Source organism: Blastomyces dermatitidis (assembly GCF_000003525.1).
Source record: "Blastomyces dermatitidis ER-3 genomic scaffold supercont1.6, whole genome shotgun sequence".
NCBI classification, from domain to species: Eukaryota; Fungi; Ascomycota; class Eurotiomycetes; order Onygenales; family Ajellomycetaceae; genus Blastomyces; species Blastomyces dermatitidis.
The window spans coordinates 3607419-3632725 of NW_025544779.1; the positions used below are offsets into that span (position 1 = coordinate 3607419).

General features: G+C 47.7%; 8 protein-coding genes across 9 annotated transcripts; 2 read left to right on the plus strand and 6 right to left on the minus strand.

Moving 5' to 3' along the window:
• Positions 1-1038: 1038 nt before the first annotated feature.
• Positions 1039-9317, plus strand: BDCG_06318. Of its 2 annotated transcripts, XM_045422053.1 has the most exons (4): positions 1039-1356; positions 1405-1955; positions 2009-4265; positions 4323-9317. In XM_045422053.1, the coding sequence occupies exon 4, from the start codon at positions 4374-4376 to the stop codon at positions 5205-5207; it is 834 nt and encodes a 277-aa protein (XP_045277776.1). In that variant the 5' UTR covers positions 1039-1356; positions 1405-1955; positions 2009-4265; positions 4323-4373; the 3' UTR covers positions 5208-9317. The 2 variants fall into 2 exon arrangements, with proteins under 2 accessions (XP_045277776.1, XP_045281638.1); XM_045422054.1 differs by lacking the exons at positions 1039-1356; positions 1405-1955 and having other exon boundaries at positions 3051-4265; positions 4326-6400.
• On the minus strand, positions 3443-3884 carry BDCG_06317 (uncharacterized protein; the record flags this gene model as incomplete). The annotated part of the gene is made up of 2 exons (XM_045422052.1): positions 3443-3681; positions 3758-3884. The coding sequence occupies 2 exons, from the start codon at positions 3882-3884 to the stop codon at positions 3443-3445; spliced, it is 366 nt and encodes a 121-aa protein (XP_045277775.1).
• Positions 5853-9458, minus strand: BDCG_06319 (nitrate reductase (NADH); the record flags this gene model as incomplete). Its single annotated transcript, XM_045422055.1, has 6 exons — positions 5853-6645; positions 6717-6840; positions 6935-7314; positions 7376-7539; positions 7636-9051; positions 9183-9458. The coding sequence occupies 6 exons, from the start codon at positions 9456-9458 to the stop codon at positions 5853-5855; spliced, it is 3153 nt and encodes a 1050-aa protein (XP_045277777.1).
• A 587-nt stretch (positions 9459-10045) lies between these two features.
• BDCG_06320 (alcohol dehydrogenase (NADP+)) lies at positions 10046-11825 on the minus strand (the record flags this gene model as incomplete). The annotated part of the gene is made up of 12 exons (XM_045422056.1): positions 10046-10131; positions 10203-10366; positions 10436-10533; positions 10591-10719; positions 10807-10871; positions 10934-11069; positions 11136-11208; positions 11272-11291; positions 11370-11454; positions 11521-11534; positions 11606-11693; positions 11779-11825. The coding sequence occupies 12 exons, from the start codon at positions 11823-11825 to the stop codon at positions 10046-10048; spliced, it is 1005 nt and encodes a 334-aa protein (XP_045277778.1).
• A 947-nt stretch (positions 11826-12772) lies between these two features.
• BDCG_06321 (phosphoethanolamine transferase PIGF) lies at positions 12773-14590 on the minus strand. The gene is made up of 3 exons (XM_045422057.1): positions 14008-14590; positions 13553-13839; positions 12773-13363 (listed from the first exon to the last, which is right to left on the minus strand). The coding sequence occupies exons 1-3, from the start codon at positions 14404-14406 to the stop codon at positions 13150-13152; spliced, it is 900 nt and encodes a 299-aa protein (XP_045277779.1). The 5' UTR covers positions 14407-14590; the 3' UTR covers positions 12773-13149.
• Positions 14591-14622: 32 nt separating this feature from the next.
• On the minus strand, positions 14623-18015 carry BDCG_06322 (uncharacterized protein). Its single transcript, XM_045422058.1, has 2 exons — positions 17803-18015; positions 14623-17683 (listed from the first exon to the last, which is right to left on the minus strand). Exon 2 carries the CDS (start codon positions 17195-17197, stop codon positions 15455-15457), a length of 1743 nt encoding a protein of 580 aa, XP_045277780.1. The 5' UTR covers positions 17198-17683; positions 17803-18015; the 3' UTR covers positions 14623-15454.
• Positions 18016-18326: 311 nt separating this feature from the next.
• Positions 18327-21184, plus strand: BDCG_17284 (uncharacterized protein). Its single transcript, XM_045426426.1, has one exon. It carries the CDS (start codon positions 19863-19865, stop codon positions 20109-20111), a length of 249 nt encoding a protein of 82 aa, XP_045277781.1. The 5' UTR covers positions 18327-19862; the 3' UTR covers positions 20112-21184.
• Positions 21046-25303, minus strand: BDCG_06324 (DNA helicase). Its single transcript, XM_045422059.1, has 5 exons — positions 24503-25303; positions 24372-24404; positions 22818-24304; positions 22598-22658; positions 21046-22407 (listed from the first exon to the last, which is right to left on the minus strand). The coding sequence occupies exons 1-5, from the start codon at positions 25096-25098 to the stop codon at positions 22317-22319; spliced, it is 2268 nt and encodes a 755-aa protein (XP_045277782.1). The 5' UTR covers positions 25099-25303; the 3' UTR covers positions 21046-22316.
• Between the last annotated feature and the right edge of the window lie 4 nt (positions 25304-25307).

The following is a 25307-nucleotide window of genomic DNA, read 5'->3' on the forward strand; positions in this document are numbered from 1 at the left end:
GTTGTGCCACCACACTATTCCACCCTGCTCACTGCTCTGAGATGAAGAAAGAAAGCTCACAAAAATGCATTCTTTTTGAACAGAGTCCAGAGTTCATTCAAAAAGAACATATTTTTGTGAGCTTTCTTCTAATCAATATTAGTTAACTATCTCTACTATGAACACTATTCTACACTATTATACACTATATTGTCTCTAAAAGTGCTATTCTACATCATCACATACTGTTGAAGTTAAAAACTGTTTATTCATAAGATCTTGACAAGAGATGCAAGTACAGCTGCTCAATTCACTGAATATCTGACTATTTTCATCTGTATTCACTGAATATCTGACTATTTTCATCTGTACTTTGTAAAAAGCAGCTGTATTATTAGTACAGACACTCTGTCCACTGAACAGTCATGATATTGGGGTTGTACTTTTTAAAAAAAGTGGAGATCTGTATAAAAAGAATGAGTACACACAGCCGCACTGAACAGGCCCTAACTATTCTAGAATGACAGAATCCCAGATTAGTCACCCGAATGGAACTCAAATCCACCAGCCTCAAAATCCGAAATGAGTGCTCGTAATTCCAGAGATGAGAACATGCGGCTGAAAAAGAGTTTGCCCGAGTGCGGGGTTCTCCAACAATAAATATCCCAAATGTGCTTTGACTGAATGTTGACGCGAGTGGTAGGGGCAAGTGATCTGAGGATCAAAGTGTCTGATTCTTCTACAGATCTATCAACACAAGCTATTTCCTTTTGCTTTGAATCTGCAAATGATCCTTGTAGTTGTGTTGCATTCTTAGGAGACCCTTTAATATTTTGATTGCGTTATTATAAGTGGAGGGTATATGTTTCTTATTTTAGAGCGCGCGTCGCGTCCACTTGCACGCTTCAAGGTTCTTCAAAAACAGCTCTTAGGCCCAGTCTGTGCTCGGTTATGTCACGTGACATATCGCTGTCGCGCTCGGAATGTCTGAGTGTGCGGCGCGCTAGTCCGCAATGGGACGCCGAGGTCCAACTGGAGCTAACCAACTACCATGCCGGCGATATCTCAGATTTTGGGCAAATCGTTTTCAATGACACTTACTCTATCATGTTAAGATGTTAAGTATGTCCATTTGGCCAATCACTTGACATAAATTCCACCAGCCAACTAGAAATAGATTGGTGGGTCAGATTCGAAGTACTTATTATTTGAACGCCACGCGATATAAGGCAATCAACACTTAAAGAGTTGGGATGCTCTCTACTTCACAGTTCTTTTAAGCTGACAGCTACCTTACTTCATTTACATTACAAAATCTTAGAAATCTCCCCACACATATTCCCCATCAATAATGACCGACTGGATTCGAAAAAAGAGGTTGGTGAGCTGTCTACACAGTCTCAGATGAGAGCTGACAACATTTAGTGTTTATAAAATGGCAATTTATGAATATGAGTAGCTCACTATAGCTGCTGTTATACTACTCATCAAGCATATAATAGAGTTGATCAACAAGAAGAAGAATAAGATGAAAGAGACAGGTATCACTGGGAGAATCCCTCTCTCCTGAGCCGCTGAGTGGAGTCAACTTGATGTCATGGAGTTGCTTCTCAACCAGAGTGCTGAGCTACACAGAACAGAGCGGAATGAAAGATCAGCTTTAAGCTGAGTGGCAGAAGACAAATCTCTTGCAGCGATTGAACTGCTGATCAAAAGAGGTGCGGATGTGAATCTGCAAGATGTGGAGGGAACTGGGCTGCTTGGCTATACTCACTGAGCTGGGCATAGAGAAAACTACAATCATGTGAAAAATCTACTTTGAAATCATAGTGCAAGAGATCCAGATGTTGATTTAACCTCAAACAGAGCACAGGATTAGGGATTAGTTTCCTTAAAGATTGTTACACCTTCATAGTTCGCTATGAACTGCATCAAGCAGCCTTCTTGAGGCTTCCTCGCTTTCAAGGTCTATGCTGGTTAGTAGCCTCTACCTCAGCTGATGGAAAACCCTCTGCTGACTCTCAGGAAGCATCTCAATCAACCAGAACATATTCTCTCCCATTCTCTATGTATCCAGCAAGCTGTCTATAACTCGAGGCAGGTTCACCCCTCTGAGTACATTCTGGGTTTGAACAGTGTTCTTGTCATATATTGAATTGCTCCTCTGAGGAGTGCTTCGTGCAACACATCACAACAGATAAACAGTCATTTTCTTGTCTTCTAATTTCTCCCTGACCAAGAAACACATGGGAGCTCTGAGAGTATGCTGCACGCTTGCGTGGTGACTCAGGATGCAAGTGGGTAGACCCAAGTCCACGCTTGAGAGACTATTTCTCGGCGCAATCAGGCAAGGACGTTGGTGAAGGCGTTGGCGATGGGGATGGCACTGCGGATAGGGACGGCGTGCGAACGTTTTGGTAGCTAGAGATAGAATCATTGTGGTGTTCATCACTGTGAATAATAATTAGGAAGCCTGCTCTCTGTAAGAACCGGTTAATGGAATAGAGAGGTAGGGGCATGCTTACCAGGGCTGGTGCCTACTCTAAAAGGCGAAGCTTTGGAAAATGTTGTTTGAAAATCTCCCTTTTTGAGAAAATCAAGCAGCTGGGTACGCAGTACTGCAGCCCCTGTTTCCAGTAGTTACTGAAAAAGTATCAATTTTCCCAACTTCCAGTGTCCCAGAAGGTCGCACGATGATGAACAAAGCAGAGGTTTCAATACCGAAATCTCATGACAATATTCGCCGTTCAGAATCATCTCAAGTGCCTGTGTGTCTCTGGATTGAGGCACTTCAACAGAGGCAAGCAGCATATGAAATTCATCTCGTTGACGAGATTCAGGCGGTGATGCGCGCGAACTGTTGGCACTTGACGGTCAACAAATAGTAGTCAATCGCGATCCACCATCGAAAACGCCTTGGGCAGTCGCCGCCGTGTGTCCCCACCGCCTGGCAGAGGCCAGCCAAGAATGGGGGGCCTCAGGTTGCCCCATTTTGGCTCATTATTCGATCGTAGTTTTAGCGTCCAGGAACTGTGTGCTGGGCTTGAAGGAAGATGTGCATTCTTGGGATATTTACTCTCAGGTCCGTCCATTCACGAATGATGTCTTGGCTATTGTCAGGACGAGAAGAGGAACAGACACAGAGCGTCAACCAATAATTCATGCTCAACATCAACAATTGTGTTGATGTGGAAGAAGGTCGCCGAATGTGTTGCTTTGTCATCAAACCTAACGTTTCAGCCTCCTCCCGGCAGCAAAAATACGATGAACAACATCTTCCATCGCATCCGGATAAACGAGTGCAGTCCTCACCAGTCCAGCGCTTGTTCACAATAGTTCCTCCTTCGCCCGCCCTAGATATCAAAATGAGGCTCAATCCGGGGTCCGGAGGATTTGGCAGCAGCCAATCAGCCGCTTGCTCTCGCTGGAAAACCCCCTTTTGCTCGGCGAAGGGCACTGGGTTCTAGAATCCCTCTGCGGAGCCTTGTGCAGAGGGTAAAATGAGCTCTGGCCAGAATACGAAGATAATTGCCAATAACAGTTGACTATTCGATCTGCTGCCAGAATTATGCAAGGGAAGCGTGTTGAGCACTTCGGGATTGTGGACCAGGTTGAGGCTGAAATTCTGCATCCTTGAAGCACTACTGGCCTTGCATTCCAAGAATCTATCAAAGATATTTTCGATATTGTTTTGCGCGCTCGCTGTGCCTCTTAGAAATTCTGTTAATTCCCACGAGGTTTCAATGATCCGCAGAGAGAGTTTGGAGGGCGGGCAAACCAGCATCTCTAGTTTCCGAACGGGAATTTAGAGTAAGAGAAGTAGCCAATTTGATATGGTCATTGGGTCTCGCACCGTCGCACGCTCTCTGGGCCCAATGGAAAGGGCAAACACTTTTCCCTGCCATTGTGGCGGACTGGCGCCAATTGCAGCTAGCCTTGATCAACACACCATCGCATCCACTCGCAGTCCCACATTTTTATCGTCTGGGGAGGGATCAAATGAATGTAAGGGTACATACGAACAGAAGGCAGATTTTCAGCGCTTCGCTTCGTTTTACAGGGGCGCAGTGACAGCGAATTCAATTGAGACAACTCTTCGGCAAAAGCATTTCCGAGGAATTCGATTCCCCCTTGCCAAAATTCATATAAGAATGGCGCTGCCTTGCGAAAACAGCATCTCCATGTCCATACGTTGGCCACCTACCCACGCTCTTTTATCCTGTACTTTCGTTTCCACAGTCGCTCATTCGGTCTTTACCTACTAAGTTTATTCGTCTTTACTATCGGTGGGTTTCTCCTATTTGTGGTTGGCCTATCAAGATGTTAACTAACAATTTATCTAGCAGTTATCACCTGCCTGACGTTGTCTACGTGACACTCAAGAGCCCAGCACCATGCCTTCTGTAATGAAACTGGCACTCACCGGAGCCGTTGCGCTCCTATCCGCCCTTCAGGTCAACGCCGCCGCTTGGGAAGCCCGCCATGGTATGACCCGTGATCAATTCCAAAAGACCTTCGATGTTCTCGAGGCCAGGAACTACAGCCTTGTCGAGGTCAGCGGATACACCCTGAACGATATCCCCCTCTTTGCTGGCATTTTCGAGAAGCACGAAAAGAAGCCTACTTTCGCCGCCAGGGGCGAAATCGATGCCAAAGATTACCCTGACCTGTTCTGGAAGCTCCGTGGTGAGGGTTATCGACCCACTGTCATCGATGGCTACACCGTCAAAGGAAACGCCAGATTCACTACCATTTGGGACAAGGCGTCCAAGGATCCCTGGGAACAGAGGATCGGCATGTCTGCCGAGGGATTCCAAAAACTTTTCGACGAGCTCCTTAAGGAAGGATATCGTCTGACCTATGTTAGCGGCTACGCTGAAGGAAGGGAGGCCCGCTATGCCGCGATCTGGGAGAAGACCAACAAAAAGACCGAGTGGGTTGCTCGTTTCGGCCTCACCAGCAAGCGATATCAGGAGGAATTCGACAAGAACTTGAAGAAGGGCCTCCGACCAGTCCAGGTCAACGGTTACTCCGTCGACGGCAAGACTTACTTCGCTGCCATCTGGGAGAAGTCCAACTCTGTCTTCGTAGCCAGACATGGCATGACTGCCCGGAGATACCAGCAGACTTTCGACGATTTGGTCAAGAGGGGCTACACCCTTTCCGTTGTCAGCGGTTATGAGGAGCGTGGCTGCATCAAGTACGCCGCTATCTGGAACAAAGATTAGATTCGGCCAATGTTTCCGCTTCAGGGAAACGTGTTCGAGGGTCCGTAGGTATCTTAGGACCGGGCAGAACGGGTTGCATGAGCCTGACAGCGCTGTTATCCTATCACAATTAGTTTATAGATTTGAGGGATCGAGGGAACTATTTTATCTTTATTCACCTGCACTTTTATTAATGAATGTACTATTTTGCACGAGTCTCCACACCAGCAATATTATATTTAATGTGTGCTTCGTCACCAAGTACTTTGCACTTTCGAAACTTCCTATTTTTCTTAAAATTATGGCTAATTATATTACTTATTAAGAAACTGGTTCTGCCTGTGATTATCTACTTGGCATTAATTTTTGAACTTCACCTCAGGGCTATGAATGAACTTTTGGCATGGCTTTGGACCCCGGTTATGGCCGCTTTGAGGCGCTCTTTGGTTGTGGCACCAAGTACGCGTCGCCAGGAACGTACTCTGTACTTCGTACTCCGTACAGAGTACACTGCTGATGAAAGCCAAGAGAGAAGCACTAAACATGGAACAATAATAATCGGTGAACCGAAGGACAATCAATCTGGAGTATTAGGTGTGCAGATATTACACAAAACGGGCACCACCGCCACCACCACATCGCCTATATCCTGAGGCTCTCACTCACTCAGAACCCGAAAAGGTTTTCATCCTCTTTATACCCCCAGTCTTTCAAATTTGGTAGCGCTGCCATCTTAATTAACCCAGGCGGTCCACACAGAAGGGCGACGTTCCCTTCCTCAGGCCTAAACCCATATTTCCGGATAATATCCTTATTCACCAACCCCTTGATCCTCCCCTCCGTCAACTCTTGCTGCGGATTTGAAAGAACATGCACTATTTGAAACTGCTTCGGGTGCTGTTTCGCAAATTCACCAAGCTCATCCACTAACAATATGTCATCCTCTGTTTTGTTCGCGTCTATTACTCTGAGGCGGGTTGGGTCCTTTGAACCGCCAGGCACCATATCTGAGAGGAGAATATGCGCTATGAGCTGGTATCCTGGTGTAATGCCAGACCCGCCAAGGATTAGCGTGACGTTTTGAAATTTGAGCCTCTTGCCGTCAATCACGAAGTGGCCTTGGCCTTCATATTCAATTACACCTGCGGGGCCTTTGACTTCGACTTCTTCGCCTACACGCAAACAGTCCAGCACGTTGCTCATCGTGCCGCCCGGCTGCTTAGAGCTTGGGAAATATGTCTTTACGGCGAGCTTAAAGGTGCCATCTGCTTCGCTTTCGAATATGGGTCGTACAGGTGTGTAGGGTCGAATTACCAGCCTGTCAGCAAAGTGGAATCCCAGCTGAATGTGCTGGCAAGTCTTGAGGCCAAGTCCTTTTGTGCCTGGTGGGAGAGCAAAGGTATAAAGTTGGGTGTCTTCAGAAAGTCGTTCTTTCTTGCGGAGGCGGACCTGGGTCCATCTGATTATTGTGAATAAGCCCGTTAGCTAATTATCTTTATGGGACAATATCGTTTAGGAGAGGTTCATTACTTGTGACGCTGGATCCCAGAGCCAGAACTAGTCGAGTTGGCCGTCACCCTTGCTTTCGCGCTCTCTTCAGCTTGTTTCTTTATATATTCTTTCGTCTTATCAGTTACAACACCAAGCACGCATTCTGTTTGTTGTGTTAGCGATGCACATTTACGAGGGCAGTGGCATCTGTGCCGCAATATCCTCTCCAAACGTTGGACTCTACAGGATGTGCATACCGCTCAATTTCTGCTGGGCATAATCATCATGGATGCTGTCAAATTCCTCTGTGGTCTCCGCATGAACCCTCCCGGCATGTGCCATAATGGCAGCTTGGCCGCCCGGGTGCCAGCCGAGCACGCTCGTGGCATCGTAAACTTTATTGTTGATGACGATCCAACAGTCTGATTCCGAGTCATGCTTTTCAATCTCTTCGCGAGTAAACTGCTTCTGTGGAGCGGCCACTTCATGTCGGATCTCATCAATCTGCTCCGGCTTCATCCAGCCCCCTTCACCCGACCCTGGTTCTGTAGGGTGCCGGAAGGTGATCAATAGATCACCAGATTTGGGGTCCTCGACGATATTTCTACGGACGGTGTACCAGCAGTTGTTCATCATACTAAATTCGCGAGGCATCATTAGTTACATGTCTTGCATAGTTCTACGCAAGGTGTACCAACCCCAATAAATTCCAGTTCAGCCTTTCCGATTGGCAATTTTTGAAGACGTCGAAACATCGGACTGTGATACCACTTGCTTGGGCTAAGTGTGCAATGTCGACATCCACAGACCAGTGAACCCAAGTCCAGAACTTTTTGCCATGGCGAATTGGTGCGTCCGGAAACTGAGCGACGATAATGATTTTAATCAGTAATTCCCCCGTGTCATGGCTTCCACTGGTTTGCAGACTGAAAATGATGGCAAGCATGGATGTACTCACCCTACGGATACAATAAAGCCAGTTTTTACCTTCGTCTAGACTAACCTCAACACGCTGAACCTCGTGGCCTCCTCCAGCATATGCATACCCTTCAACCCTATATTCCTTCCGTTTTATATTGTTCTCTGAGACTAGATCCAGTGTCTCTCCATGGGCAGGTTTAACAATCACAGAATTCAGGCTTTGTTCGTTACACGCAGTGCTGGGGTTGGAAAACATCGCCTTCGCAAATTCTGAATCCATTTCAGTGATAAAATCAGGCACCACGCGATTGTCGAACACATGGTAATAACTATCATTTGGCTTGTCAGACGTCCAGATGCGCGATAGCCATTTCACACATCTTCCACCGACATAGCCAGGAATAATGACGCGCACAGGATACCCATGATCCGGTGGTAGTGCTTTATCATTCATCTCATACGCAAGAATAACATCGTTATTCGGATCCATGGCATAATCCAGCGGGATACATGTTGCATACTTGCCCTCGTTGGGTTGATCTGCCCCTTCGAAGTTGACCCAAGTCCGCCGTTGTGAAGCCTCCGGTGGTAACCCTGCTGCAAGGAGGACATCTCGAAGCAGCGGTCCTTTCCAATACGCACACCCACAAGCGCCAGGTCCCCAGTTGAACCCTTTTGACCTTTTGGTCATGTTCACTTCCTTCCGTCTATTGCCGTCACATGCAATAAGGACGGGAATATTAATGGCATCAAATTCGTCCTTCAGCTCTTCCATGGTCAACACTAGCTTCCCATTTTCGACTTCAAGTCGATGAGTTTGCCAGCGCAAATGAGGGACAGAGCCGTGGTTTCGTACGAAATGGATTTTATTCGGGGTAATGAGACCGGCGTCGTAAAGCGTGTTCAGTGGCGGTTCGGAGTTGAATGGGTGCTTGCCCGTGAGGCGAATGAGGGTGTCACTTCTCGGAATCCAGTTATCCGGAGTAAACTGATCAGCCTCATCTATGCAAAATTGTCTCTGATCTTCATAATGGGCCATCGGAGACTTCCCCTTGCCGTCGTTCCTTTTGAGAGAATGCATGTACTTGTTCTCGTGCCGCAAAGCGCGCAAAAGTGCAATCTCTTGCGCAGAGTACTTTTGCTTCAAACCATCACCCTTTCCTGCTCCTGATTCCTTCTCGACAGCTTGTTCACTTTCGTTCTGTTTATCTTGTGGTTCCCTGGAAGCATAGGCGTCTTTCTGGGTGGCATTCTGTCCACGTTCCCGTCGCCATTCATGCTCCTTCTTTAACTGTTCCTCCTCTCCCTGTGTCTTTTTGCGCTCTTCTTCCTCCTTCTGCCTCTTCTGAATATTTGCAGGCCAGTCTTGTTGATTCTTGATAAAGTCTTCCGTTGTGTGTAACACATACCGCCACCCCTTTGAAAAAACTTCAGGTCTTTCCAGATGGAAGTCCTATGATCGCCGCATGGTTCAAGCACATCATATTAGTGGAATCTAGATCAAAGAAGTCGGAGTAAACAAAACACAACCTAAACAAATCGTCCTTCAATTTGACCCGAGAAAAAGGAAGGAGTATAGTATACTTCCTGCTTCGTCATAACATCCCTCACAGTAACCAGATCCCGGCGCTCCAATCTCTTTTTCAATTCCTCCTCAATCTTGATTGCATGTTCCTCATGCTCCAGCTCCTCTTTTAACCACTCGTCTCCCCGGTGAGTTAAACCAGGGAAATTATTTCCCCCGTTGCGAAGTCCGATACGGTGCAATCCAGCCGTCCGCCAGTCTGGTTCCTCTTCGATTTCCTTCTTAGTTGAGCCCGGGTGGTACCTCGGGCGAGTGTGATGGGCGTGCGGCGTCATTGTCTTCTGGCAGCACAGTGAACTGTGATTCTATCAATCGTTTTTTCTTAGAATGAAAACGACTCACGTCGCGCTTGATGCTCTCGGCGGGTAAATAGAACAGAGAGATGGGGGGTTAAGACACATTCCACAGTGTGGCGTTTCGAACTTCAATTCTCATATAATTTTAAAAGTCCGTAGGGCTAGAAACATATTTGCCAGGAAAACTTGGCTTCAGTTAGCATGGCTGTCCACGTTTGCTACAAGTATGGTCATTTCGCAGTACCATTACCGCAGTGGGTTATCCTTCATTGTTAATTGGCTAGAGATCGCGGATTTAGACCTTCTATTGGACAAAAGAGGGCGGTACATGAAGGTGACCAAGTAATCGGGAATATGAGCTATGACTTCACCTGAAAGGATGTTTTGACGAAGGTTGTGGGCATGACATCAGTCGAGCTAGATGACATAATCACAGGTGAGAGTGTATATACACAAATATATGGACATTGATCTGCGCTGAATACAGATTTCTAATTCTATCTGGGATCCAGAAACTCCATGCGGTGTCTATTGAGTCTACGTAATGGATCTCCTAGGTCCGCCATCTAGAGTTTACTTCGCAAGACGACCTCATGCGTCGCCCCCTTCTCCGATTCTTCTCCAAAGATATTGATATCCCATCGAGGGGAGTCTAGCGAAAAAGTCAGTTAGCTAACGAGAGAACCGGCAGATTCCCTAGATACATCGAGATCGTCTACTCACAGCATGCGTAGGGCGTATTGTAACGCCGTGGCACTTTGCCCAGGGCGTTGATGCTAGCAATATCCTCTTCTGACAGCTCAATCTCCATGAAGTTCTCGACGATTCGTGCAGGTGTGACCGATTTGGGGATGACGCTGTGGCCACCGACTTGAGACCAAGCGAGCCTAGAAAGCAAGATATTAGAACAATACGAAGAAGAGCGGCTATCCTCAAAGGTCTTTGAGCAGACGTACAGGACTTGAGCGGGCGTGGCAGAGAGTCGGTCAGCAATTGTTTGAATTTCTGGGCGAGTAAGAAGAAGTGGTTCTCCGATCATATTATTTCCGAATGCCTGTTTCCAAACTGTTAGAATTATCGCAAATGATGAGTGGATGGATGCAAAACTGACTGAGTAGGCAGTGATGAGAATGCCCTTCTCTTTACAATAATTCACCAGCTCCGTGCTCTGGAGTAGAGGGTGACGTTCAACCTGGTTGACAGCAGGCACGACGCCCGTTGCCTTGATAAGAGCTTCGATCTGTTTGGAATTTGGAAGGTCAGAACCAAGAATGTATGGGGAGTCTGACAAATGTATAAAGGATTCGGGGTCAACTGGACAACATACATGTGAAACTGTGTGGTTGGACACTCCTACGCTTCTGACTTTGCTCTTAGGGAGGTTGGTCATGGCTATTGCAGGAATATTAGCTACGATTATTGACTAGAAGTCACATATCAAGATCCTCACGAACCTTTCCAGGTATCAGCAAGTGAGACGTAATCGTCGATTTTAATGTCCTTCTTTGGGTTGGTGCTTGTCGAATCGAGAGGGAAGAGTTCTTTGTCAGATCGGTACTCGAATGCAACGGGCCAGTGAATGAGGAAGAGCTAGGGGGAGAAATCTGTTAAGACAATTGCTGCACATCAATGGCGACAAGGCTTTTGAGAACGTACATCGAGATAGTCGAGCCCAAGCTCATCCAAGCTAATATCAAGCGACCTCTCAACGTGCTCCGGCTTGTGATGGCTTTTTAGGAGGATAGTTAGTTAAAACTCGAACGAGGCCAAACAATAGCTGGGTATATCGTACGTGTTCCATAGCTTGGAGGTCTACTTTCCAAAACGGGCTTCAATCAGCATCTCTCTGGGACGGGACCAAATAGGGGGCCTTTCCGAGAAAAAACTTACGATGAAGATGTCTTCCCGCTTCAGTCCGGGTATTTCCTTGAAGGCTTTCTTCAAACCTTCGCCAACCTCTCTCTGGTTTCGATAGCTGGAGTACATATCAGTACTCGGATTTCGAGCTGTGCCGTCCCTAGCAATATAATAGGGAACTTACATATGGGCAAGGTCCTACACAAATATACCTATTGTCAGCACCTATCTCCACCTTTCGGTCCAGAAGGATCACACAATGTTCTTACAAGATGTCGGTATCCAGCTTTGAGTGCCTCGAAGACTCCAGTGCCGACTTCACCAGGAGCGGCCTGCCATGTGCCATAGCCAAGCAGACTGCAATTCGGAAAGAGGACAAGAACAACAACCCATTAGCCTGAAATGTTTGCATCTTAATTTTTATGTCCCATTGGATACTCACGGAATCTGATAGCCAGTATTGAGAGTCGCTTTCCTGCCGAGAGACATTGTGATGAAGTGACTAGAGCTGATGTGGATTGATTTGATAGAGGACTAGTGTCCGTACGAAGAAGCAATTTAACGTGAGTGTGTTATTGAAATTGTTTTTTTTTTTGGAGATAGAATATGAAACCAGAAAAAGGAGCCCACTTCTACTTCATCCGAACTGGTGCCCCTCTTTAAAATTTCCATCTCTCCGGTTGAGTTTATTATTCTGAAATATTCCCCCACGCTGGAGTGGAACGCCGTTCACATGATGACGTCATGGTGTCATGGTTCACCGCTGCTTTCATTTGAAATTGTATTTTTCGGCAGAATGCTCTTTCTTGCCAGTTAAGAGGTAACTCTCCCGTTGTATGTAGAAGCCATTAACAGTAACGAGGTGCAATCTATAGGCATAGAGAGCTCCAATAGTAGTTCCCCTCTATTAAACCTTTCTTTTTTTTTTTTTTTTGTACCGAATGCCCTCACTAAATAATCCCTGCCGATTCGGCCCCAGTTCTCGTCGTCCGTCCGAAGAGTATACTCCGTATATAGACTAGGAATTGAGCAATGAGGCCGCATCAGGTCTTATACATCTTATATCTACAGCGTAGTTGGCGCCAGGCTCGCCATCAGCGCCACGTAGACTGGCTTAAACCCCACCGCATCTTCTGGAATCTCAGACGAACAGGATATAAGCGCAGAAAGCTAAAACCTCAAACCTCAAACGCGGAGCAGTCTGTTCTGTAAGCATCCACCCCCCACGCCCTCGCCGACGCAGTGAGCAATTGATGATGGCCATAACGTGTGATGTGTGTGTCTCATGCTTTTGAGAATGATTATGGACTACAGCCAGCCAATTAAGTCCGCAGCGGTTGTTCTGCCAAAGGAATTGATCCTTCAACGTTTAACAGTCTTGAGTGGCAGCCAAAAATACTCTGCGTAGCTACACATTTCAAAGGAAGTTTCAGAGGCCATGATATGCCCATGTCGATTACACACAGGTGAACCTCTCCATCATGGGAATCACAATTTAGAATTGGTGTATAAAAAGATGGCGACATACTTATTGGACATTACAGGTTCAAGTCCCGGCTTGGCCTCAACTCTTAGGGTGGAAGTAGGCAAGACCGCATCCAGCGGGACCCGGGAATTTGCGTAGGTGATATGTCCAATATTGACATCTAATATTTAATATGCTCCAAGGAATAAAACCTCAAAAAGGAAAGTAAAAAATTATATATGGTTTAAATGGACATGGCAGAGGAAGTTCCAGCTCCAATCACCGCCAGAAATATGCTGTGCGAAACAGGGACAAATGAAAACGAAAGGATGTGGACGGGAAATCCATTTACTTCTTCTTCTTCTTCTCGGCTCTCAGCCCAACCACTTCATTCCCATTTTCATCAATAACACTGTCCTCCACATCCCCCTCTTCTTCGGGGACCGAAAATTGAATCCGCTTCCCATACAACAACGGCGTTCGCCCAACCATATAACCCAAAACATACCCAATATATGCCCCAGTAATAATAGTGATAGGATAAGTCTGCCATGGGCGGTCCCTACAATCACAGAAACAACAAGCTTCATTAGCAGAAGCTCCCAACAAAATTATTCCTTCTCGTTCCCCAAAACATGTTATAAATTAATGGCCGCCCCGCAACTCCGCGCCCCCCTTCCGAGAAAGAAAAAAAAAAAAAGAAAAGAAAAGAAAAAAAAAAATAGACAGGAAGACTGAGGATGTTCCTTACCAATCCAACGGAATGGGTACTGCACCGAACCATGCGCCTAAGCCTACACCCACAGTAGCGCCCCACACGGCATCAATGGCGCGGGATATGCCCCATATCTCCTGCCAGACAGCACCGTCGGTGCCGTGGACGTATATCAAACTCGTGCCAGAGAGAATAGACATGTGCGCGGCACAAAGGATGGTGGCGGGGAGGTTGGATGTGAAGGGGGCGCCGAAGAGAATGAGGCAGATTGAGAGGAACGGGGTACCAAGGATGACGGGGAGGGTTATGGAGAGGAGGGCCGGCTACGTGGGATGTTAGCAATGGCTTGTTTTATTTCGAGAGATTATGTAGTAATGTAGTATCGTGTATGGGGGATATATGTGTAGATTATGAAGAAGTTCAAAGAGCGTATGTATGCATGGAACATCTAATATTTGGGAATAGGAGGGAGGTGGTGAGCATGAGCATACGATAATCTTCGAGCCCCCCAGCCGCTTCTTCGCTCCAGTCTTCCCGCTACCTCCTCCACTAGCATTCCTCCCCTTCCCCAGCCCGCCATCCCCCGCACTGCCACCACCGGTAGCAGCAGGCAAGCAAACAATCACATAAATCCCCTGCATCAGCGCCAACGGCGCAAGCGAACCCAGCAACGTTGAAACCGGATCATCGACGAGGGCACGGAAGCTCAACGCAAAACAAGAAAGGAGGAGGAGCGGGTGAATGTGCGCGTATGATCGGGCGAGAGCGGAGGAGAGGATGGATATTGGCGGGTGTGGTTGGGCATGTGAGGAGGAGGGTGATGATGCCTTATGTGGTGGATGCGATGGCGTTGTCGAAGGGGGTTTCGGAGGTGAGGGTGGCGGGACCATTTTGAGGCTTTGCTTGGTCCTTTCGGCGCTGCAATGTTTGCCGGTATGCTGGCGCGCGTAGGAATTCGTGTCTTCTCTCTTTGTTTATATGAGAGGCATTGAGGTATGTGTGAGTGGAGTGGGGGTTTTGGGTTTGCTGAAGTTCACATTTTGGAAATTTTTTTGGTCAGATAGGATGCAGGCGTTGATGTAATTTACGCAGTGGAGTAGATGTATCGAGATTACGAATATGTGTATCAAACTGTCAGGTCAGGTGATCTGGCTTACTAATCCTTCCGCCATATAACTTCCCACAACCTAGCTAGCAACCTTTTCAATCAAGCAAACTTTACACCTTCCACAGAAGAAATAATCAATCAACATCAGAACTTCAAAGTGTAAGAAAATATTGATGTGAAAACCAAAGCCGCATGGATATGAAGCAAATAAAAACCAATGGAAGGAATGCATGAAGGCTTCGCTTTCCTGAGAGTTCTAAGAAAAGAAAAAAAAGCAGGACAAAAAGAAGGTCATAATGTGCAGAATTAAAACAGAGAAGGGAATAGAAAAGGTAATAAACACATAGATAACAACAAGTAACTAACTACAGCGTGACTGGTGGGAGAGAGGCTTTCGAAAACAAACCAGATAATATAACCAAAGGCAGAAATATAAAAACTTGCGCCCATAGGAAAAGAGCAGGATTCATCGGGTATCGATCCGAAAGTCGTGAGTTATGTAAAACAGAAACAATGTAAATACTAAGGGCATATATATATGTACAGTACAAGTCAATAAAATATATAGGGAGATAGGGAGACCGCCATATCACCCCGTTTCTTCTCCCCCCGTTGAATTCGGTGTGTATGTGCTACTGCAATGAGGGAGTTGGGAGGAGCGAGGAATTATATATATATAAAGATCATGAATCAAAACGCTGGGACGCTTTCACGTGGGGAAATAAATAAATAAAACAATGAAATAACGAACGAAGCTGAAGTATGATGATATGAAGGCCGTTGGAGAAAATAGTTAATGGAAGCAACATTGAAGTAATTATTAAATCCTGTCATATCATCCCTGCGACCCGGTTTCTTTCTGGCGTCTCCATGTTGGCGCGTCGGTAGGCGTCCTCGATCTTTCTATGGTGTGCTGCCATAAACCCATCGTCACTATCGGTCTCAGGAGGATCGTGGTTCGTCTTTCTATCGCTACCCCGTCGAGACGAGAGTCTGTCCGAAGAATCTGAGTAAGATGGTAGCAGGAAGCTTTGTTGACCTGTGGGCCGCTGGTAGCTCTGCAATTGCGAAACGTCCCGCTGCAGTTGGAAGATTTGCTGCTCGAGAAGCTTGCGCGCAGTCTGTTCTCGCCGGACGAGGGTTGTTAAGGCGCTGTATTGTTCCACTGAGATTCCCTTGAAGTCGGAAGCGAATGACGATGGCGTCTGGCAGGAGGCGTTGTGGCTAGCTGTATATGGGCGCAGTGTTGCTGTACTGTCGGGCCTGTCGGGGGTGGGTGAGCTTCTAGGAGGCGTGAATGAACTGACGAAGTTAGATGGAAGGGCTTTTGTCACTGTGGCTTGTTGGTTACTGTTATATGGGGGATTCCGTCGCATCCCAGCCTCAAAAGTCTGCTTGACTGGGCAAAAGTCATGACCCTGAAGTTTCGCGATAGCAAATTCAAGATCCATCAGCTTCACTTCCAACATATTCACTCGCTGCGCAAGGCCGGTGTCGGAATTATCTTGCATCGTCCCCATCAGTGCGGTGAAATGAAAAGGATCGTCTAGCGACTGCTCAACCTCTGCATGGTCTGTGTCTTCTAAAACACTCGCAATTGTGCTTCGGGTTTCAGGTCGGGCGGACATGGATGGGCTCGCATCCATCTTGAGAAAGCTTTCCCTCCAGAACTTAATCTCGTCACTACGCCGTCGCCATTGTATTGGAGACATGCGATGAGCTCTTGCCATGTCCCTCAATTCAGATGCGCTCCGCGATCGTCTTTTTTGTTGCCTTGATGTCTTTTGTTCAAACGCGTCCGGCAATTCGACACCACGTGTTGGCGAATGGATGCTGTTCCTCCTCGAATTCTGCTGGGCAATTTGAATGGCAAGGTCGCGGGCTTCGTGTGCTGATAAAACAATACTTGGCAAGGTTGCCCGTCGCCGTGGCCGTCGGTAGTCCAATTTTGGTGACCTGTTACCTGATCGCCGCGAATGAGATCCCCCCGCACTCTTCAAGGGGCTCTGAGGAGGGGTTTGTACCAGTGAGCCGGGATTGGTTGGCAAGGATGGCGCTCTATTCGATCGCGACCGCAAAGATCCAGACACCATCTTAACTGGATGCCCTACAGTCTCTAGAGTAGGGGTCCACTGTGGTGGTAGGGAAATATTGTGAGCTTCCCTTCTCAAAGATTCAGGGTCACTTCGCCGCTTCCGACCGAAAATCTTGCGCATTACCGATTTCAAGGTGCTACCCCTTCTTCTACGAGTGATAGAATCCTTCGTCATAGCCGTGGAGATTGAACTTTGAGGAGCATGAGATGTTGCGGCATTCAATGGATTGATGCGGGTGGAGTGACGCGAGTTGTCTAGGCCAGGCATAGCAGTCGTTGGCTTGTTCGTCGAGAGGACTGCGGATGCGGAGACAAGCTCCGAATTATGAAGCGGAAGGACATCGACCGCATCCTGACTACTCCTAGCGAAGGGAATGGGGTCTGATATCCTGATATCTTCCGAGAGGATTTTGGAGGGTGGTGGCGAACAGTCGCGAGCTCCATTGCTGGGTAGCATTGGTTGAGACCGAGGAGACATGGTTTAAAGGGCGACCAGCTGGACTTTTCGCGGGACACCGTCACCCTCTTTTTCGGTTCGTGGCTGAGCCCCTTTTATCGATAGTCTCTTCCCCTCAAGGGTTGTGGCTTGCGCTGTGCGTAGCCGTGGGTTTCTGGAACAGGGGCTTACAGATCGTCGGTGGGCAGTGATCCCATGATAGCACTGATAGACAAACGACAAATGGATGAAAGCCAGCCACCGGCGGGGTCGCAAATATCGACTGGTGAAGTCAATGATCGACGGATGGGATGAGGGAGAGACAGATTACCCGGCTATAGGAAGAGGGTCCAGCGTAGTGGACCAATGAAGCAGCAAAAATGACAGCCGAAGGACAAAAACAAAAAAGGAAGGTGACAAAATCGCCTAGGTATGAGCGACTTGGGAGAACAAAAGAATGATAATAATAGAGAGGGAGTGAAGGAGAATATCAAAAATCGAAGCCTCCGCCGGAAGCTCGGGGGAGAGCTTCAAGGAAGTTGCCGAACAGCAGCGCCAACACGTCAGCCGAGGGGGTAGAGAAGACAACAACCTTGTAATAATAAATAAGGCAGGGTTTGCAGAAGAGCGATAGGAACAAAGCATACCGAATCAAAAGGTTAGGAGCATCAATAGTTGCAACACCGGCTGGGCCTAGCAGGGGCGTTCTAGTACCTAGGGCTTCAAATACCAATCAAAAAAGGGACGTCGAACGTGAGCCAACCACCACTTGATTTATGCCCAAACGGCCATCATGGGCAAGGCATCGGCCTCAAAGATGAAGAGGAAACACCCGGGGAAAAAAAAAAAGAAAAGGAAGAGAAGCAAAAGAGGGAGAGGAGAGAGAGAGAGAAGAAGACAAGAAAAAGGGGGGGGGAAGGATTGGTATATTTAAACGGACGGAGGTTTTAATTAATTAGGGCTAAAAGCTCTTGGCGCAGACAAAGCGGGGGGCAGCGAATACGCTATGCCTACTCGGGCTAGCCAGGGCAGCGCTGGAGCCTCCTTCCCCTCCTTTCCCCTTCCTTGATCCGCCCTGATCCACACGCGGAAGAGTTACGCAGTAGTTACAGGAACCAGGAACCGAACCAGGAACCTCCACCAACTAACTACTTAACTACTTAACTACTACTTTATACATAGTTACGACTAACTTACCTTACCAACTGGCTCGCTCTGGGAGACAAGACTGGAGGGCTTGAGCAGTTGGCCCCTTGCCCCTTGCCCCTTGGCCCTTGGGACGAGTCACCAGCATCATCATGGGCACCGGAATGGGACTTAGCGCTGTCTCGCACTCCTAAAAACTTAATTAAGTCTTCACTCCTCCTTCGCTTGTTATGCTTGGAAACCTACTCCGTACTAAGGCTTGGGTGGGCTTCGCTCGTTAACTCAACTCATCATCGAAGGCTGGCCAAACACAGAGCTTGGGTGTTGGTTGATGCATGATCTTCGTTCTTACATCCTCTTGGGTCCTTGGAGCTGTGCCTCTGACAAGAAAATAAAGAAGCAGAGGAAGACAAGCTCGTGCCCAGAGTCGCATTCATTGGCACACAATTCATTATGCCGAGGATGTTGCTTCCTTCTGAAGGGCAATCATTTTTATTGATTTGCCTGCGTACCCTCGCGCGCCCTGCCACGGTACAAAATAAGAAATATACCGCTGATCCGCATTTACTACAGCGTAATAATGGGTTTGCGGACTTAACTTATGGACTGGAATATTATAATAACAGCAATTTACTTTACCGTGAGTGGCTAAACACCACCTGAAAGTAACTCTGTACCAAACTTCAGCCCGTGTGATGTGAGGCACAGAATGTCTGACGGAGATGGCAGATCTCTTCCCAGAAACCGCATCTTGCAACTCTCTGTTAAATAATAATGCGGAGCTTCTCGTGGTGGTTTCACCGCTTGCTACGGAAGCCAGCCCAGGAGCCAGGGCCAAGTTTTTGAACTAGCCAACCCTGTGCTCGTGAGGCGTCGGTTCACACGAACGCTGTGCCATTCATTATTTACTACTAATTTATCTTCAGAATACCACCCTGATGTCTTTCTTAGTGCTTGGACCCCACCATCGCCTTGACATGACCTATTCTTCGACGGGTATCGCGACAGAAAAATGAATAATAATGCACCCAAACCCTGTTTGCAGGAATACTTGACCAAATATTTCGAAGAGGAAGCTACAATCTCAACAATCAGGCAGATGCGCTCACTTAATGTAGAATCACACATTTATGCGCACCTTTCTGGCACAAGCGAGCTTGCCAAACCTACCCAGAACAATGCCCCAGGAGGGTTTTTTCACGGCAATTTCCCCGCTGTCCGGTGGTTATGCTGTCCCGGAGTTATTCGCATTAATTTATGACACAAAGCAGCCCGGAAATCTCTCAGAAAAGAGTAAATTCCTAGCAGCTGCCTAGGCCGGGAATCTTAAACCAAGAATGAGAGCCATGGTGCAGGATCATGCAACTTTCGAGTTTCCAGACTTCCTCGCAAACGCATTGAATGTTGTTCATTAATTAACCCATTATTACTTGTTGACTTTGTCACACAGAATGTAGTTCCAGCATGCATGCATATCCCTTAACACCCTTTCTTTGTTCGCCATCCCGTGCCGAACCACTCATGCACGCTGTCCACAAATAAATCTGCAAACGGCCAAATCATGCCACTCCCGTTCCCATCCAAACAAAAAAACGAGGACAGATCCTCACCGCCAGGGACATTGTGCCACTGCCATGGCTGTGACCCGGTTCCCTCACTGGGGGACGCTAAGCCGGCTCGAGCCCTTGACCCTGGGGCTCGAATGATTGATAAGCTGATGGCTGCACGGCTGACGCCTGCCCCGGAACAGACCCTCGTGCTCGGCCAAAATTTCAAGTCCCAACTCCAGATGGCAGAAAGTGAGGGATGACGCTCCGACCCGCGTGGGTTTTGCAGCAACTGGCGCCAAATAAAGTGGAGATCCTAGACACTGTTCGTCGTTCCACCGCTGAAATTGTTTGGAAACAGAGAGTGGGAGCGACATTTTGCTTCCAGAATGCCGTTCACTTTCTTTCCATTTATGCGGCAGGTGGATGAACATACCAAACATCCTCCCACTCAACCCCTTCAAGCATATGTACTAAATCAACTGCATATTTGGCCTGCTGACCTGGATGAGCTTCCTTCATTTTAGGGAATACAAGGACATAATTTCCATTTATGTCAGCTTTTCACGACAACAGGATCTGCCTTTGCCACGTGGCATGTCCCTTTTTCCAACTTCTGTTCTTCATGATGTCGACCACTACGGAGTAGTTATATCAGCCTGTTTCAGCAGACCATTTGGAATTATTCCTTGACGAATACGCTTCGATCCAGCAGCCCCGCGAGGTCGTTTCGGTAACAGAAGCTACTAACACTCTTCTAGCGTTGAAATCGGGCCGGGCAGCCCCTGGCCCTTCTTGCATTATTGATACAGCGACGCAACCCACCCTAGCTTCATACCATAACCAATCACACCATCGGGCCTACTGTGATGAGTGTAACCTTTGCGTTCATTTGAGCTGAGGAAAGCATAATAATTTTATGCATTATTCAACAACCAAGCCTTTCACCTGTTGCTTTGTTTTCTGAACGAAGTCTTGCTGCTTCAGCTGACCCAGGTTCGTTTCTTCTCTTTCTTCGAGAACTTGCATGGATTGCTTGGAGACAATGAAAAGATATTATACCAAGAAGAAAACAGGGCAATAGCGCAAGATAAAGCTGGGAGGGTTTATTTGTTTCTCTTGAATTGGCGAATAAATCAAACAGCGACTGCGGACCCTACCCTACCCCCACATTCATTTGAGACGATCGCGGTAACTTAGTTCACTCAGCGTGTTCCGCTGTACGCAGTTTGTCAACTTGGCCATCAAGCAACTACTGCTTAGATTGAGGGGACCTCAATCATTCGGTATCGGCCATGGTGTGTGTATGCAGGAATGGCGATTCAGAGAAAATGTCTCGCCACGCACTCTGGTCAAATGCACCATGTCTTATTTTTTCTTATTATTTCCGGACAGGGAAGCTGTGCCGACCTCCACTGGCACCCCACCATTTCGAGGCCGCGCGACCACTTTTATGGCAAGATCTACTACATACTTCCTCCTACACACACACAAGACTTGCGTAAATGCGGAACATGTTTCATACTTAAAACGGTTTGATGATTTTTATTGGAAAGTAGGGGCTCATCAGAATGACTGAATGGAAAACGTTTAGGATATTTTCCTAAGTGGTGTTTAACCCTTGAATGCCTTTGGTTTTCCTTTAGTATCACAATTAACTCCCCACCCAACTCCAGGTATTACCTTCATGCATGGACTTGCTAGAGCTACGAGACCAAATATTTGCCCTAGGTATATAGCTGAGCAAACTGTCGACTCCAAACATTACTGTCGACCATTTACGTCCGCAGCGAAGTTTTTCGAGCCTATATATGGCACTCTCGGGGCTCCTGGTAGGTTGATTGGATGCGGGTTTGCTTCTCCAAACGCCCGAGAGATAGAGGGTTTGCTTTTATCTGCTCCAATCTGTGCTACACAACGCGTGTCGCTCGGGATGCGTTTGTCTGGGTTATCAATATCAGTGTATACCCAACTACACTGGATGGTAGATTACTTGATCAATAACGACTTTCTAATGGCTAATAAGCTCCGCTCAATCCGTGCCGCCCAAGGGTGCTCTCATTTTTGACGCTTGCAATTGACATACAAGTATACTGTGGGGTTCCTGTATGTCACATACATCAAAAAGGACACCAACAACCCACCCCGTCCACGGATGGCCTACAAGCCGCATATTGCTGCAGAGCCGTCAACAAAGATATTCATACATCAATTCCGACGGGCTGATGGTCGTGCTAGAGAATCGGGTCTGTGACATGCTCCTCCAAAGAATAACACAGCTATCCTAGGGGAAGGCTTTCACCTCCCAAAACTCGTGCGGCAGTCAGCCCTGTGCTCTAGCCAATCCGCAGGTTTCTCGCCCTGAGAAGCATTTTTGCATGCTACATTATCGTGAAAAGTGGTCTGAAAATTTGTGGAGTTCGTCGCTTTGAGGGAAACTCGCGTTTCTCGGATTTATGCTCCGCTCTTTAGGATTGCATATAATCGCCAGCGTCGGGGTATCGCAGATCGGCATTTTCCTCCAAGAAATCCATCCAGCGTCGTAGGAATTGGCTGCCACTGTATTGAGACAAGGACCAGAGAACAGGCGAGAGCCCATGAGTTAAAACGATTATTTTCCTCAAAAATGATGCAAATCGATTTGGTTCCAGATCTCGATTTTGAGGGGAAACCGAAACGCCTCTCTCATTATGCCGAGGAAGGTACAGTACAAAGGGATGAAAAAGGAAATAGGCTTCATTTGACTTACCGACGAATCGTTTCAGAATCACCACACACGCACAAATGACGCTTGGGCCGGGTCATGGCAACTATTGGTTTTGACATTAGCGAGCCTTTCAAAGACATCTCTCAAACACGCGTGGCTATTTGCCACATTTTTGTGCCATCTTATATGAAATACAATCCTTCCCTCTTCACGAACGGAAAAGAAAAGCAAGGGCTGTAAGACATAATCGAGAGCAACGTACCATTTAATCGCCTCTTCTCAGCGAGAAACCCAACTTCGTGCTCTGGATTGCTACGCACAAGACTCACGACTACAGCCTCCTTCTCCCGTCCCTGAAACCCATCCACGCTCCCCAATTCTAGTCCAGGATACTTGTCCTTCAGCATGTTGGACAATAAAGCCAGCTGCGCATTGTACGGAGTAACAACAGCGATGTCTTCCGGTTTCACCCCCGTCGCAACCAGATTCTCAACGTGTCTACCCACCAGCACGGCTTCCAAATCATTGCTTTTACTCTCGACAAACATGGAGATCTGCTTCTGCTTTGCCGCCACGACAGGTTCCTCGGCTCGCTCAGGGAAATCCCCGCCCTGGGTATCATAGAATACTAGAGGCTCCCGCGTGTCATCAGACTCTTCAACTTCGTAAGGCAAATCCTTAAGCAATCGTAGTTTCACTGCGTCTGCAGCGATGAGCTTTGCTTCGTAAAGTTCCTGCGAAGGAAATTGCATGATTTTCTCGTGCATCCGATACTGAGTTGTTAGCATCCGTTTGATGGCGGGACCATGCAGTGACAGCAAACGATCAAATAGTGTCATTTCGAGCGTCGCCTTCTTTGTCGCCTTATGCTGCCCTATATTGTTACCCTTGTCGGCATTTGGGGCAGATATTTCGTCACTTGCCGACATTCCGTTCCCTACTGTCCCGCTAGATTTCGACGTCACAGACTTGATGGTTGGAGGCAACTGCAGGTGGTCGCCAGCCAATATTGCCTTGGAAGCAGACAGCAGAGGAACCCAACATTGAGCTTCCAATGCCTGGCTTGCCTCGTCAATAATCACAACGTCGAATTTCTGGTTTCTTAGCTGATGCCCACCAGCACCATGCAGTGTTGCCAGTACCACTTTGCTCTCCGTAACAAGATTACCGACGCATTTAGATTCCCGTTCTCGGAACTCCTTGCGTAGTTCCTTTAGATCTCTGTAGATCTCTCTCCGCTCCCTGCCGCTCCTTGTCTTGCGTATGCTGGCCTGTTTGGTTTCGATGTCCTTCCTGACGTCTTTGACAATGGCGGCAGCATCTGATGTTTGAATTAAAACCTCCAAAGAGTGATCTAAAACAGTAGATAGAAGACGGGCGGGATGTCCAATTCTAACCAGTGGCACTTTATGTGGAGCCAGCCGTTCGACAATATTGTCCACTGAGACGTTTGACGGGCCGCAAACTAAGATCCGGAGATTCTGGCGAAGAAGTTGCAGAATCAGTTCTATCAGAGTGTATGTTTTCCCAGTGCCTGGTGGGCCATGAATGAGTGCGATTTCTCTCGATGCAAGCGCAAATCGAACTGCTTCTCTTTGTGAGTCGTTTAGCGTAGAGTCGATGAACTCGATTGTTCCAAGAGAACTCAGATCCACAGGGGAGGGCGCCGTATGCCCAAAAACAACCCTCATGAAATATGTGTAGTCTGACTCCGTCATGTTCTCCATTTTGGTCATCGTTTGCTTCATCCTGAGTACGAAATAGTTAGCACACTTTGCTCGCGTGGTTTTCGTAACGATAACAAGAGAATTCTCACCTTCGGTAGGTAACATCGTTCGCCAATTTCACCCTAGAATAAGCCCATCAAATCAGCCAACAGATCCAGCGAAAGCCAATTGCCTCCTTTTTCTCCCAGTGAAAATTGAATAACAGACAGACAAGGCTCACATCCAAACCTTCTTCCCCCAAAGATCCTCCACAGACTCCTCATCTCTGCCCTTTCCAGCAGCACCTCCCTGTCCCCCAAACGCAACCCAAACGCTCCTCTCCCCAACCCTCGTCACCACCCCTTCCAGCGCCCTACCTTTCCTCCCCTCCTCCTCCTTTGCTCCTTTCGCCCTACCAGAACCAGCACCACCACGAGCACCCGCAGCCACATCCTCAACCCTCACTATATCACCCACCCTCATCCCATGAGCCCCCAACCTCTCCGCGCCCCCATCACCACCCCCACCGGCTCCCTCGCCATCCTTACCACCCCTCGCGCCAGACCCAATTGCACTATCCACTCCAAATTCGCCTACCTCACGCCCGCCCATGCCCGTCCGAGTGTTGACGAGAACCAGGCCTGTGAGGGCGTATCCGGCAACTTGTAAGGTGCGACGTGTTGAAGCGGACACGCCGCCTGATTGTGCGATTGATGTGGAGAGCGGGGACGAGGAGACTTCGGCTTCATGTTCTGCGAGGAGGAGTTGTTGTTGGGTTTGGGCGAAGGATTGGATGGGGATGGGGATGGGGATTGGGGTTGGGGTTGGGGCTGGCATGAGGGGTGGCCGTGGGGTTGGTTATCTAGTTGTTGCTTGTTGAGGAGGGGTTGTTGTTCGGTGTTTTGTATTACTAGGTAATAGATTTTGAAGGGATGAAGAAATGAAGGTGATGGTTTAAAAATGAAGACTATGTCAGTTTGTTACATGCGTGGTAAGCGGGGAGAATTGATTGACGGTGCTGGGTTTCTTTTGACGGTTTTCTCGTG

Coding starts and splice junctions, on each gene's coding strand:
- BDCG_06321 (XM_045422057.1), bottom strand. CDS start 14,406: ATGGTCCCGCCACCCTCACCTCCGAAACCCCCTTCGACAACGCCATCG. Junction 13,840..14,007: donor TGGGGGGCTCGAAGATTATC/GTATGCTCATGC, acceptor CATCCCACGTAG/CCGGCCCTCCTCTCCATAAC. Junction 13,364..13,552: donor GTACCCATTCCGTTGGATTG/GTAAGGAACATC, acceptor CTGTGATTGTAG/GGACCGCCCATGGCAGACTT.
- BDCG_17284 (XM_045426426.1), top strand. CDS start 19,863: ATGCCACTCCCGTTCCCATCCAAACAAAAAAACGAGGACAGATCCTCA.
- BDCG_06322 (XM_045422058.1), bottom strand. CDS start 17,197: ATGTCTCCTCGGTCTCAACCAATGCTACCCAGCAATGGAGCTCGCGAC.
- BDCG_06324 (XM_045422059.1), bottom strand. CDS start 25,098: ATGCCAGCCCCAACCCCAACCCCAATCCCCATCCCCATCCCCATCCAA. Junction 24,405..24,502: donor TGGGGGAAGAAGGTTTGGAT/GTGAGCCTTGTC, acceptor GGCTTATTCTAG/GGTGAAATTGGCGAACGATG. Junction 24,305..24,371: donor AACGATGTTACCTACCGAAG/GTGAGAATTCTC, acceptor TTTCGTACTCAG/GATGAAGCAAACGATGACCA.
- BDCG_06318 (XM_045422053.1), top strand. CDS start 4,374: ATGCCTTCTGTAATGAAACTGGCACTCACCGGAGCCGTTGCGCTCCTA.